Source organism: Aegilops tauschii, chromosome 5 (assembly GCF_002575655.3).
Source record: "Aegilops tauschii subsp. strangulata cultivar AL8/78 chromosome 5, Aet v6.0, whole genome shotgun sequence".
Taxonomy (NCBI): domain Eukaryota; kingdom Viridiplantae; phylum Streptophyta; class Magnoliopsida; order Poales; family Poaceae; genus Aegilops; species Aegilops tauschii.
This window is the reverse complement of record NC_053039.3, coordinates 444,789,204-444,804,364: the sequence shown is the minus strand read 5'-3', so window position 1 is coordinate 444,804,364 and position 15,161 is coordinate 444,789,204. Positions and strand designations below refer to the sequence as shown.

At 44.6% G+C, this 15,161-nt stretch overlaps 1 protein-coding gene across 1 annotated transcript; it reads left to right on the top strand.

Annotated features, from left to right (window-relative positions):
• The first annotated feature begins 6,557 nt into the window (after window positions 1-6,557).
• LOC109773429 (protein FAR1-RELATED SEQUENCE 5-like) lies at window positions 6,558-7,825 on the top strand. Its single transcript, XM_020332129.1, has 3 exons — window positions 6,558-6,848; window positions 6,974-7,250; window positions 7,401-7,825. The coding sequence occupies exons 1-3, from the start codon at window positions 6,558-6,560 to the stop codon at window positions 7,823-7,825; spliced, it is 993 nt and encodes a 330-aa protein (XP_020187718.1).
• Window positions 7,826-15,161: the final 7,336 nt, after the last annotated feature.

Sequence of the window (15,161 nt, the reverse complement as noted above, 5' to 3'; positions counted from 1 at the left end):
AATTCATTTTTTGTTTTAAAATGTGTGTACTGAAAAGTCCTTCGTAGTGGGCATTTGTCATTAAATGCATTTTGTTTAAAATGGTCTGTACTGAAGAGTCTTTGGTAGTTGACTTTTTTTATACCCAAAGTGCACCACATTTTCTTCCTGGTGTTTTACTGCATAATGGCAACATAGTGAACCGTATGAAAAAACTTCAACCTTTTTAGCTATTTCTTTGTTCTGTTTTTTCAACAACAAAATTACTGGTGATACCAGCCTGCATGAACGGGTCAAGTGTACTGCAATTTTTCAATTTTGCATAGTGATCCACGCAGATTTTATAAAGCGAACCACAAAGATTTTAACAATGGACTACAATAGTTTGAAAAAAAATGTAATTCTTCAGTTCACCGAGCGCACTGCTTTTACAACCGGAGCCATCGGCAACCTGGACCCAGCATCCGTCCACTCCAGCGTCGTTGAGGAGCCCACGGCAGGGAGCTCGCCGCACTTCTTAGATCGGCACCGCCACCGGACTGCACGAACATGTGCACTGCACTAAGCCCTCAACGAACTGCATCAATGCACTGGAAAATATACTTAACGGAAGCTTCTCAACTACACTGCACCTAATTCATTCGTCAGTTTTTCTAAAAAAACACTAGAAAAATAAAATAAACAATAGAATCTTTGTCGACATATATTTTTAGAAACGTGGCTATAGAAGGGCGCATTGGACCTAGGCATATGGATGTGATCCGGTCAAAAAGACAAGACACAGGTTAGCCGTCGCTAGCAAGTACGTATTTAATTCAACACTAACTGTGTGTAGCCAAAGAGAATACTCTATGTAGAATTAAGAAATGAAGAAAGCGGAAGCAAATCACCGCAAGGGAACTATTAGCAGCGGTCAAGGAACAAGAAGAACCAGCGGGTTGGCGGCAAAACTAGTAGTAGCCGACCACACTGGCCACTGCTGCTGCCCGCTGGCAAATAACCCGAGCAGCAAGAGAAGCACAGGCACGGTGACCCGCCGCCGGTACTGGCAAACAACAACCATCCTGGGGCGGGATTCGCTCATGCACGCAATTTTAGCTACAGTGAGCTGCACATCTCGGTCGTGCGCGAGCTACATCTTGACGTACGGTGAGCTGCTCGCGCCGATGGACTGCGCCCCCTGCATCGGGACAGGGACTGGAGGGGATAGGGGGTAGTGCTCGCCGATGCCGACCTCTACCGCCGCAGTGCCAGCCCACCTCCATCGCTACGAGCTTCCACGGACTGTCACGGACGACGAGCAGGATCACCATGGTCCTTTTGGTGAGAGTGTTGCTGCACTCTGTTGCTCGCTGCTGGATAAGGGAGTACCCCAACTTACTGCATTACCAGAACCAGCGTACTGCACGCGCTGCGCCGGCGAACTACACGCCGCTCGGATGCACCGTCGCCCCCATCCCACGTCGTCCCATGCGTAGCACAGAGCCGAGGGAAGGGAGGGGATCACCGTCGGGGTTGAGCGAGGTGAGGTACGCACGATGCATCGGGGCACCTCGAACCACAGCTTGATTTGGTTGGAGAAGAAGGGTTGGATCCCCGAGCGAGTGGCCTCGACGGCGACCTGGATCCAGAATTCTAGATGACTGGTGGAGGTGGAGCCTCGATGGCAACCTGGATCCAGGCAGCTGGTGGAGGTAGCGTTGTCGCCGGAGTAGCTCCACCGAGGTGAACGGCGCACGATTGGGAGGAGGCTCATGGGGGAAGAGCTCGGATCCGTCGCCGGCTGGGCCCCCGTGGAAGCTCTGATTTAGTGGTGGCGCGGGTTATGAGGAGGTGGCGGCGCGGGCTATGCGGAGGTGGCGGCGCGGCTCGTAAGGTGACGGCGGCAGGGCGGGATCCAAATTGCGTGGCCGGGCATGGGCTATTGCTGGTGCCCAGATCCGTCGCTGGCCGTGCGCGGGGAGGCGTGGGAGGTGGAATCCTTCGCCGGCAGGCGCGGCGGTGTCTGGGGTCAGGATCCTGGTTGCGCGGTGCTGGAGGTGGGAGGTGGCGGCCCTTGCGGGAGGTGGGAGGTGGCGGCCCTCGCGGCGGCTGGGTGGGGGCGTGTTAGCGGTGGGAAGCCGACGAGAGTACTGGTGGAGCTGCGTGTTGATCAAATCGGCCGTGGCCCGCCCAGCTCATAGCAATTACAGTGAAGTTTTGAGAGTAAACTCAGCCATGATGAGCTTTAAAACTTTGGGTCTTCCTTTGTGCCGGCCCGCCCTTGTTTTCTACCGTAGCTCCTCCACTGGACGGGAGTTGGGTGTGCCTACGGTGGGCTGCTGGACGTGGAGTGGGTGGGGATTGGGGGGCTGTGGGGGCTAGCTGACCCGAATTCGCCGCCCAGGAGGCGCACTGGGTAGTTGCCGGTGGGTGGATGCGGGCGGAGGTTGGGGGTGGAGTGGAGGAAGGAGGTGGGTGGGGTGGTGGCTACTCTTCTTTTTCTTTGTCCTGTGGTTCGGTTCGGAGTTTTCTGCCGTGCATGAGTGTTACCAGAATAAGGCTGTGGTGTTAGTAGAATAAGCACATCACTATTCTAATCCCAAGATTAGAATAGTTATTTGGATCACAGCAGCCCTATATAGGGCCCGAAGACAGGTTCCCGAACTTCCCTGAACTGCCGGTCCGGCCCGACAGAATCCCACCTGGACACCGATCCCGACAGAATCCCACCTGGACCCCGATCCCGATCGAGCCGCCCCTTCCCAACCCCCCTCCTCGCCGCTCCTCCCCTCGATCCCCGGCCTCCGCCGTGATTCGCCGTGATTCACCGCAGAAAATCCGCTGGATCCAGCGCCTCCCTTCCTTCTCTAGATCCTGGCCGACCGGATCGAGCTCCGCCCCCTCCGACTCCACCTCCTGCCCGACCGCCGGCGTGGGCGAGCGAGCGACGACGAACGCCGGCGCGAGGGAGCCTGCGTCGCTTGGAGCCGACGGAGCCGGCGAAGCCGCCGTTTTTCTGCGACGAACGGCCGCCATGGACTTCCGGAAGCCTCATCCTCGGTCCATCATCACCGCCAGATGGCTTGGCGGTAATAGTGGTCATGACGACCAAGGCGCAACCTACGGCGAACAGTGCACCCAAGGAAGCATCTCGGCGGCGGAGGCCCCATCGGCGGCGCCTTCAAATCTAAGAACGGTGTATGAATTTAATCCCTGATCTTGCGGACTGCTTCAATCTTACCTACCTGACCTTCTTGCTTCTTTCAGATGAACTTCGCACCCTCTGCAAGACATGGATTGCCATGCGGTTCCTCTCCTACCTCCACGACGAAATGTTCTCAAGGTGGCCTATCAGCTGCTGGAAAAAGGTTGGCCGAACTTCTAGCCAGGGTATGGTTGAACTTCTTCCTTCTGTTTGTTATTTTCTTACAGCCATGTGAAGTTCTGGTAGTGTGTGAGCCTCAGTCCAGGCTACAAACATCATTGTAAAATCTGCCTGCTTACAGCCATGTGAAGTTCAGGTAGTTTGTGAGCATCAGTCCAGGCTACAAACACTAGAAAATCTGCCTGCATTCACATGTGGAAAAGCCATGTGAAGTTCAACTAGTAAGTGTGCTAGAGTTGAGGTTGGTATGTATCTGGTTCTGTGCAAAAAAAATAAAAGGAAAATAGAACATGCATGTGATATCACATGAAGGTCAGGTTGGTATGCACTAGCAGTCCAACCATTCAAACTCATGAAGGTTCAGGTTTTTTAACTGTAGACAATATTTCCCCTTTGCAAAACAAGAAGTTCAGGTTGTGGAGAGTGCTCAGTTCAGGTACATGTAAGTAATTAAATAGTGTAGAATTAATAGGATGTGAGGTTCATTCTGTGAAGGGTGCTCAGTTCAGGTACAAAAGTATTGGCAGATGCTCAACTCAGTGCATAGTGTGATGCCTCTCCTAGGGGAAAAATATGTACATGAACACCACTTTTATATGAGAAGTTCAGGCTGTGAATAATGCTAAGTTCAGTTACAAAGGTACAGGCAGATGAAACTTGTGTGCTAATATACTTTTTTTTCTTTTGTGTCAGCAAGACGAGAGACGCATGAAAAGCTTAGAAGTTCCTAGCAGCAAGTACACAATCCAAAGCCTGTACGCGTTGCACCACCCCCTCAATGGGTCACACCTCAAACGTACCAACAACATTACCAACCTGCTCCAGACCAAAAATGGATGACACCCGAAACACACGGAGACTTCCAAGATGCTGGGTCACAGCCCTATCCGCACAACCTTGCGCCTCCACCTAATTGGGTGACGCCGGAAATCCCCCGCGGATTCTTTGTATCCACTAGCAGACTCCCAAGCACGCCGATGGAGGAGGGGGTTAGCTCAAGTCCTGCGTGTAACTCTGGAGGTCATCCTGGTGTGCCTCATCAATGCCAAAGCGAAGCAACTAAACCGGATCCCAGGACAAATCCAACAGGAACACACACACGGAGGAGAGTGCTCTGCACACTACCACCGTTGGATCCCGCTGCTGCTGCTACAAGTCAGAATTGTACGGGGCATAAGGTAGATGGATTGCTTCAAAAAACAATAGAGCAAACCAAGACCAGGATCGCAATACCTCCACAACCACCTCAAGAAAAAAGGACACAAACAAGAGAGAGGCCATCTTCAGCCCTCCTTCCTCCTCGTGATCCACTGCTGCATCCTGCTATGATTACTCCGCCGTGCCCCATCCCAAAGGGACAACAGCAGACACCGGCGGAGTTGCGATCATACACGCACGTAGTGAAACAAAAAATATTTATATACGCATCTTGTATTATCTGCAAATTTTCTGCTCCCTCCAGGATAAAAAGTTCATAAATTGCATTTTAACGTGCTGTTTGGATTATTATTTTCTTTTTCTGCAAACGCCGGATCTACCGGATTATCTAATACCAACACTAAAGATGCGATTCAAAGATGTAGAGAAAGCAAGAGAATTTTATAACAGATACGCCAGACACGCTGGTTTTGGAGTCAGGAAGACGGGGGAAATGACAACCACAAGTATTTTGTTTGCGCCTTCCAAGGGATACACACATCTTCTGTTTCAGAGGCTAACAGGAAGCGAGACAAAACATCGCAGAGGATAGGCTGCAATGCAAGAATGAGGGTGAAGGTGCAGGAGGATAACACATGTGTGGCAGTGGACATTGAGTACAATCATAATCACAAACTCATGCAAACTGATGACATGCTGGTATTTTTGCACTCACACAAGAATTATGACCCCACTATTTTGGAGTACGTAAAGCTCCTGCAGTACCATGATGTCAAGCACACAACAATCATGTCCATGCTATCTGAAAATGAAGATTGAAGCTACTTCCTAAGCATGACCGGACGAGAGCTACTAAACCAGTAAGTATTCAAACACCCACATACTGCAATGTAAAATAGCATCCTAGCTCACAACCCTTTGCTAGCAAAAATAACAAATGCATGTTTGCATGTGATTTTGCAGGAAAGCCATGAATGCAAGGAAAGATGATTTGGATGATGTATTGAAACTTGTTTCATTCTTCAAAGACATGAAGGCAATAAATGATGAGTTTTTCTATGACATCCAAGTGGACAAGGACAAGTCAATTAAAAACATTTTCTGGTCCAATGCAAGCTGCCGAGGAGCCTATCAAGACTTTGGCGATTGCATAACATTCGACACAACTTACAAGACCAACAGATTTCATATGCCTCTGGGAGTGTTTGTTGGAACAAACCATCACTTGCAGTCAACGATATTTGCTGTTGCCCTGATAAGAGACGAAGATGCAAAGTCATTCAAGTGGCTGTTCGATACATTTGTACGGTGCATGAACAACAAGCACCCAACTTGCATTCTAACAGGTGAGTTCAAAACAAACCTCTTCAAGTTTCATCATCTTTTCAGTCTATGGGTCTGTGTTGGGTACATTGGTTTTGTCTGAAAAATAATGTAAAGAATGCAGTTCAACCACTGTTAGCACAGAAGTCCAACTAGCAGTACAAGAAAGCAAAATTATCTGTCACATGTTTAGAAAAAATTAGTTATGAATGTGAAGTTCAAATACATGAATCGAAGTTCAAGGACAAAGTTGTAAGATAAATATATGTAGCATGTTCAGAAAAATATAGTTATTTATGTGAAGTTCAAGCACTGCTACCACAAAAGTTCAACAACAATGCTTTAAGAAAAATTGTGAGTGTGACACTACTAGTTAGTCCTACTACTAACTGTGAAGTTCAAGCACTGGTACCACAGAAGTTCAGCAACATTGCTGTAAGAAAAAATACATGTGACATTCTTAGATAGCCATACTGCTAGATGTGAAGTTCAAGTACTTGTACAACATAAGTTCACCATCAGTACAAAAAAGAATCAAGTTTCATTTTTTTTAATTCATGCAGTCCAATGCCCATCGATGGCGAAAGCTATACCACAATCATTTCCAAACACTGTCCACAAGCTATGCCATTGGCACATCATGAAGAAGTACACGGAATACCTCGCGTTGCTATACAAATAGTATAAAACATTCAAAGAGGAGTTCACAGCTATATTAAACTGGCCGCTGATGCCAACGGAGTTTGAAGATGCCTGGGCTGAACTCGTGCACAAGTACAACCTGGAGAGCGACCAGATGATGATGCAGCTCTGGAGTGATAGGAAGATGTGGATTTCAGCATATTACAAGAATATTTTCTATGCTAGAATGACTTCCACACAACGAAGCGAGAGCATGAACCACGTGCTAAAGAAAGGGTTTGTCAAGGGGACCCAGAACCTACACAAGTTTGCTAGGTGGGTCAATGCTTGCATAGAAACTCGGATGCAAAAGGAGAACGAGCAAACAATGACCAACATGGTATGATGACAAGTACAAAAGATCCCCATCATGTTCTGTTTACCTTCAACATGTGCACTTTGAATTTTAAAAAATGAAACCCTTGACTCTGCTTCGACTAATATCTTACTTTTTGACATGTGCAGACCAATCCTGTGACAAAAACAAATTACGACTACGAGGAAGACATGTCTATCAAGTACACGAGAGCCGTGTACACCGAGATGAGGAATAGGATGAGAAAAGCCACGCTATTTCGCGCAAAGCGTATAGCAGAGCCCACTAAGTACCTTGTGTACTACCACAACAAGCCTAGCCATGATGATGAAGAAAGATTTTCCTTGTCAAAACATGAATTCCAGGTTGTAGCTGACCCAGAGAATGAAATATACGAGTGTGAATGCAAGCTCTGGACACACACAGGTGAGCGAAAAAACAAACTCATTAAATAGCTAGACTAGCAGTATCATATCAAAATTTATGAAACTCATTGCTGCCTCGCAAACTATGTATTCTGCATTCATCACAAAATGTAATGAATGCACCAACCTTAACAGCACATGCCAAATGCAGGCCTGTTCCGCCTTCACATCATGAACATACTGGACTACCTCAAGCCTGACAAATTTCCAAACAAGTATATCCTCAAACGGTACACAAAGACTGCAAAATCACAACCAACCTTTGATACAAGGGACAACAACACAACCGCATCAGATGGCAGTTCAAGGCTATCGAAGCAAGACATCTTGCTGCAGCTGAATTTGATGGTTAACAAGAAAGCGATGAGATGTGACCAGCAATATGACAAAGCCTACTATGTTCTCAAGAGGCTCGTGGAAGAGCTTGATGCAATACATTCAGCAAATCAAGTGGATGCTGACGAAAGGATGGCTGAAGAGGACGCTGAAATTGAAGATGACCTTCATTATTATGCAGCTGAAATTGTCAACGCCGCCGCTGAAGCCAACCAATGCAAGCAGGGTGATGGCCAATGAATGGAGTAGCAACAGCAAGAGACGATGAAATTGCCGCTGTATTCTGAAACAAAGGGTAGGAAGAAAATTACTGCAGCATAGAAAAGTGACAAGAGAGCTCAAATAAAGGCACCACCTGCAGGAAGAGTCGTCGTGCTCGATGAGAACGGAGTGCCACTTGGACAGAGGAAATGTAGTGTGTGCAACCAGGTTGCGGGACACAACAAGCTGACCTGTCCAACACTCTTGGAAAGAAACAATGCTGAGGAGGTCAAGCAACCCAAATCTCAAAAACAGCAGCCCAAAGTTATGGAACAAAAGAAGGGACCACACCCAAAGAAAGCAAGCAGCAGACTTTGTAGCATATGCAAGGAGTATGAACCACATAATGCAAGAACATGCCTGAAGTGCGCAGATGCTGAAAAGACAAACAAATAGACAGAGAAGAAACATAAAGCAAAACCTAGAGCCATCAACAAGAAAGTGGTGGAAGATGAAGACGAAGACGAAGACACCATCGAAGAAGAGGAAGACGAAGAGGAAGAGGACAACGAAGAGGAAGGGGAAGACGACGATGAAGAGGAAGAGGAGGATGAAGAGGAAGAGGTACATGTCAAGCAAAAACCTCTACCACCAAAGCCTAGGAGGAGCGCAAGGCTGATGAACAGTTAGAATAGGTCAATTAACACAATGCAAATTTATGTCATGTCAATGTGCAGAATATTATGTCATCCCCTGGTAATATACACTGTGAAGTTCAAGTAATATTACTGCAGAAGTCCTGGTATGATATGAGAGGAAGTGATGTGCTGGTGATGTATTGCATGAAAGAGCAAGCAGTAATAAATTGCAAAATATACACTGTGAAGTTCAAGTAATATTACTGCAGAAGTCCTGGTATGTTATGAGAGGAAGTGATGTGCTGGTGATCTATTGCATGAAAGAGCAAGCAAGAACAAAAATGAAAAATATACATTGTGAAGTTGAAGTAAGCTTACTGTAGAAGTCCTGGTATATTATGAGAGGAAGTGCTGTGCTGGTCAGTTATTCCATGCAGAGTGCAAGCAAGAACAAAAATGAAAAACATACACTGTGAAGTTCAACTAAGATTACAGTGGAAGTTCTGGTATATTATGGCAGGAGGTGCTCGTGTTGTATTCCATAAAAGAGCAACCAGCAAATAATCATACGGTTTTGAAGTTCAGGTCAGCTTACAGAAGAAGTTCTGGTATATAAAATCGATGTAGGAAAAAAATATGCTTAAAAATAAAGTTTCACCGCATAAACTAAGGTTAGCAAGCCTAAGACAACGCGTTCAAATGTGAAGTTCTGCTTGGATACGTGCAGAAGTTCATGTACAATGCCGACAAAAGATAAAGAAACGTCAACAATATTTCTGCACAATGTTACAGCTGAAATACATTCGCACTTGAAAAAACACAAAAAAACAAATATAGATTCTATGCAAAAGCATACACATTGGTTGGGTTGAAAATTACCAATACATTACACAACACAGAATATCCTCTCCATCTGAAACCAGCAGCCCAGCCACATCTCAAAGCAGAAGTTCAAGTCTACGATCATATGTTGGGGCCCAAAAATAAACAACACAAAAAATCAAGTAGTTCAACCATAACCAAGGGAGAAGTTCAAGTACATCTGTTGGGGCAAAAACATTCAACACATGGATACTGAAAACGATGCAGTACATTGAAATTCACAAAGCCAAATCATTCTTCACACCAAATACATTTGTCCACAATATCATAAGTAATAGTGCTGCACCTATAGATACAGAAATCACTAAAACATTCTTACAACCAAATCTTTACGGAATTGTTCCAATCATTATCAAGCCTAAAAATCTGTACGAAATCAAATCTACAATGAAACTAATGCTTCGAATTCATGGGCCAAAGAACTGGATCTCTTTAGGGAGCTGTGAACGCATGACTTCATTCTTCTCGCTAAAAATCAGAGTGTGCATGAACTCAGCCTTCCAGTCATCTGCAGCAGCCTGCAAACAAAGAAAATGAAACGATGGTTTAGTAACGGATATCTAAAACCACAGCAGGAGCGCTCAGCAAAAACACACAAGAAAAATTAAAGGATGATGAGACAAGAACAAAGATAGAACATACTTCCACATCACCAAAATCTTCAACAATCTCATCGCCATCATATGAAGAGCAGAACTTCACGGCAAAGAAACCACAATCATTATTCTTCTGCTTCGGAACATCGATAAAATTCGGCCTCTTTGCAATAGTCACCCAGTTAGCTTGCTTGCTCGCCTTGTACGCAGCCTTGCCGTACACCTCCTCGAGCAACCCAAGAAATCTCTTGATCTGCCAGAAATAACAAAATTAGATGAAGTCAAAAACATGTTAACCAAAATAGTTAAGTTCTGGTACATAAAAAGCGACACTTTCATAAGATCCACCTAAACAAATAGCAGAAGTTCCACTTCCAAATGATAGTCAGTTCAAGCAGTATTACCAAAACAGAGACAGCAACATATTTTGTCAACACGAGGCATAATAAACTTCATGTCAAACAAGAGAATGTGAAAGGAGGTTCAGGCTAAGGAACACTCACGATATTTTGATAGTCCCCGTGGAAACTCGTTCGCAACGTTTGCATATTAGCGCAAGGAAGTGAATCAAGGATGTCGATGCTCCCACGATATCTATTCACCACATAGACACTGTAGTGAGCCATTGTGCCAATTGGCTTAAATAGTATCAAGAAAACCTGCCAAGAATGAAAGGACCGGTGAACACAAACTATAAAGCATATGTACTGAAGAACCGGCATGAACAAAAACTTCTTGACAAACTCAGCAAAAGGATGCACATGAAATTAAAAAAAAGCAAGAGTTATGAAAACCTAACCAGCTTTGCGTTAAGAAGGTCTTCTTCCTTGCGAACAAACATTGGGAGGAGACCAACAGATTTTTTTGCATCAAACTTTGGAACTGTTGCAGCATAGAAATCATACTCCAGGCAGTACTGTGCATTCACAAAAACACAATTAAAACACCTCCCAAATGCCACTACAACAAAACCAAGGCAAAAAAAGGGAGATAGGGGTGCAAAGAACTAAAACCTTTATGAAGTAGGGACTAAGAACAACCCTGTCAGCACTAGTGTATATCTCGGAGGTCTCCGGCTTATCCTTCCACAAATTTATGAGATAATCCATTATGTCTCCTTCCATCTGCTGCCCTTCACCGAAAAGAGTATAAAGGACACGTCCTGTGAGGTCAATCACATTCGCAGGAATGGTAAACATGCTGTAGCTTGTCTTGCAGAATACAAAAGGATGGTAAAAAATGAGAAGTTCAGATACAACAACAAAGAGAAGTTCAGATACTATAACTCAAAAGGCAAGAGGAGACATAAAACAAAAGTTCAGATACTACAACAACGGCGGTTCAGACAATACAACAACAGAAGTTCAGACACTATACCTCCAAGGCAAGGCAGAAATGAACAGAAGCCCACATACTACAACAACAGAAGTTTCAGACACAGAGTAGCATCTCTGGCACCAACAAAGTTAAGAAGAAGAAAACTCACTCAGAGTACTTCTCCAGACCATCTTTACTCAGCACATACTGTTTCAACATCCGGGCCTCGGATAGATGAGGGTAACTGTATTTTTGTAGGGGAGCGACAGGAGAACACCACTTCAAAGGCAATCTTGATGCTCTCTTGGAGGAAGTTATGTTCCCAGACTCAACTGCCGGTTTCCTCTTGGTGATGACAGCATTCTTCCCACCTCTACCAGCAACAGTACCAGCAACACATTTAACATTCTTCGGGTAAGCAATCTTCTCAAAATCATCATCGGACGAAATAACTTCTGCTTCTTCGACTGCATCAGCCTTCCTGGAGCAAGGGGTTTTTGGAGTACCACAAATACCACCAGCTTGCTTCCCCAACTTGGAAGGAATAAGGGTTCGAGGTCTATCATCTTATATCGGAGTGTACTCATCGATTCCTCCCTAGGCTAGTATTCATGTGACCCGAGGAATGAGTAGTGGTAATCGGTCAAGTCCAACGGATTGTCTGTCAAAGAAAAGGAAGAGAAAACATCACCATTAAAATATAACTGAAGTTCAGGAACAACACAATGTGCAGTCCAACTAATAAAGATGACATGGTTACTACTCAAGCTGACCTAAAAAAATTAGTTGCATTAAAAAACTAAATGAAGTTCAGGCACAACCAAAGGCACAGTTCAAGATAAACCGATGAACTGGAAAACATTCAACTACAGCTAACAAAACCATAGAAAGGCATCATCTCAAAGTTCAAGTAGAAAGAAATGCTCATGTCCACGTAAGCAATGGAAGGAAAGAAATTACTGAAACAAAACACACAAGCAAAATTAAAAAGATAGAAATGAAGTTCATGTACAAGAAAATGCTCCTCTCCTTCTGAAACCAGCTGCCCAGCCAGATCTCAAGCAAAAGTCCAAGTTCAGAGAAAAATATGAAGTTCAGGTAGAATAAAAGATGCAGTGCAGGTAAGCAGTCCAAGTTCCAATACTTACCTGTGTAGTAGCCAAACAGAGCTTGGAAGTCTGTCTCAAACAGGTTAGAAGAAGCGGTTGAGTACATGCACGTCTTCCTGATATCCGCGATATTCTCATCGGAATAATTTGCAAGAACCCCGTCATGATACGAATTAACATTCGTAAGCATGAAGACTCCACAGTCGATACTGCCATCAAACACAGTAAAAGAATAGTGTTAGAACAGAAAAAGAAAGCCAACGAATTAAACACGTCGCAGCTTAAGTACAACTACAGTTAAACAGATGTGATAAAGAGAAAAAGTGGAACTCATACTTGTTTTGCTGCTGGGGCACATCAATACAATCCAGGGCGAAATGGTCGATCGTAAGAGGACTGAAGGGTGTCTCCTTGTCATTGCTGGCATCGCTCCAAAGCTTCTTGATGTTGTCGGTCATCCACCGAAACAGGCGTACCGCACATTCATCTTCTGGTCCATAATAGGAGTCGAGAAGCTGGAACCTTGAATTCTTCATGTCAAGAAATATTGAAACCCAATGACCAACACCACCCATGGAAGCAGGAATCTCAGGCGGGTCAAAAGTGGGGAAAACAACCTGAAGCATCATAAACACACGAATCATTAAAAACTGAGAATTAATATCAAACGGTATAAACAAAAATAAAACAAAATTAACAAAGTGGATCGCACTGCAAAACTAATACAGAGGCAAAGAACAAGATATTGCATACCGAATCATGTGCATCCATGCTATCTGGACCACTCGCCAAGAAGTACTTCCTCACACGGGAATCAAATTGACCTCTGAAAATCTTGTCCTAAAATAATTCAGACAACACCAACATATGAAAAATACAAAAATGAGACAAACAAGTTTTAAATAAAATGGTAAGGAACAAAACAGAAAAGAAATCACTATATGGTTGACTTACACAAACCCAATACGGCCTGATGAGTTTATCCGATCCCTGGTACTTCGCACGTAGACAGTAGAGTGCACACTCATCCACATTAGATCGAAGCATTCCACGAGGACCAAAAAATATTGCAACATCTTCAACAGAAGCTTCACACTCCTTGTTTTGGAACATAATCATTGATCTAAAACAAGCAAATAGAAAGTAAAACAAGTTCAGCATCAGGAACTCAGGAAGTTCATAACACATGTTAGCACAGAAGTTCAGCTATATCACAACAGGCAGTAAAGTACAAAAGATGCCAGAAGTTCAGCACCAGAGAAGTAAAATAAGAAGTTCAGGTACATAGAGTAGAGAAGTTCAGGTATGAAACCACAGGCAGTTCACAGGGGGTACATGGATGATGTAAATATTGACCAGCTGCACTCACCTCTTGGAAACGATTATTCTTAAGCCTAGTTACACTATAATAAAAGTCATCGACCTTCTTTCGGACGACAGCAAGGTCGCTATCTGCTCACCAAAAAGAAATAGCAATTAAGAGCAACACTCAAGCACATAGATTCACGACAGTTTCAATTAAGACCAACATTCAAGCACAAACATTCAAAACATAAGCACATCTCAGCTGCTACATCAGAAAAGCTAAAACCACAGCATCATAGACATCACAACCCATGCATTACAAACCTTCACCCACATAGAAAACAGGTTCACTTAACATTCTTTACAACCCACACGACAAACAACAAAACCAGAAGTTCAACTTAGACCACACAGGCAGTTCACAGGGGATATCATGGACTAAACCAAACAACAAAAGGGAAGGGGATAGGGAAAGGAGAGACAAGCATGCTCCTCTCTTCATGGATCCTTTCCTAGACCAGTGGTAGCACTCGAATGATCAACATCCTCTCCATAGCTATCGCTTTCGGTCTCTTCATCGTCGTCTCAAGTAGACGTGCAGCATCGTCGGGAAGGACACCAGCAGCAGCTGGAGCAACTGGAGAATCTGAAACAAGAAAAACTTTTGGTTGTGCCTGTACATCATCAACATCAACTAATGGCTCTGCTGCAGGAGACTTATCCGGGCTTGCAGCAGCACTACCACCAGTTCCAACAGCAGACTCAACAGGATCTTTCTCCAAAATGATGTCTCCAGTTGTCTTGCCCTGCTCAGCATCAGAAACCTCAGCGCCAATGGACGACTGAGGTTCAGTCAGGTCTACCCCGTCGGAGCAGCCGGTGCCTGAGACGGACTTGTCTGCAACCTTCTCTGGAGGAATACTAACATCATCATTCTGCTGCAAAAGAAACAGAAAGTCATTACAAAGGGCTGACTGAACCTCATGCACAGGGGCAGCAAGTCCGTCTCAGGGGCAACAAGACAAATGGACAAGAAAAATGGTACCTTATTTTCACTGCCATGAACCTCATCAACTATTATGCCACTAGCGGGAGCAGGTTCATGCACAGGGGCAGCCTCATGCACAAGAGCAGCTTCATGCGCAGGTAAAACATCCTCCTCAACCCTAGCATCATCATCAACAACCTACAAAAAAATCAGAGAAGGTCAGCTATTAAACTGACAAATAATGGAAGTCCAAATACAGTAAACATAGCAGGTCAGATATCAAACTACTCTAAGATACAAAAGGGAACAAAAAGGGCCAGTCATGGAAGTTCAGGTGCTGTAGCACTTGAAGTTCAGGTTCTATAAACAGAGAAGGTCACCTAGGAACACTAGTGCTAAAAAGAAATAGTTTACGACACATGAAATCAATAACGGCCGCCTATGACTACAAATAGTAATAACTGAAAGCTAACATTGAACATTAGTGCAAAGAAATATCAAAAGCCAACATAAACAAACCTCATTGGTATGCTCCACATG

Coding starts and splice junctions, on each gene's coding strand:
- LOC109773429 (XM_020332129.1), top strand. CDS start 6,558: ATGCCAACGGAGTTTGAAGATGCCTGGGCTGAACTCGTGCACAAGTAC. Junction 6,849..6,973: donor AGCAAACAATGACCAACATG/GTATGATGACAA, acceptor TGACATGTGCAG/ACCAATCCTGTGACAAAAAC. Junction 7,251..7,400: donor CAAGCTCTGGACACACACAG/GTGAGCGAAAAA, acceptor TGCCAAATGCAG/GCCTGTTCCGCCTTCACATC.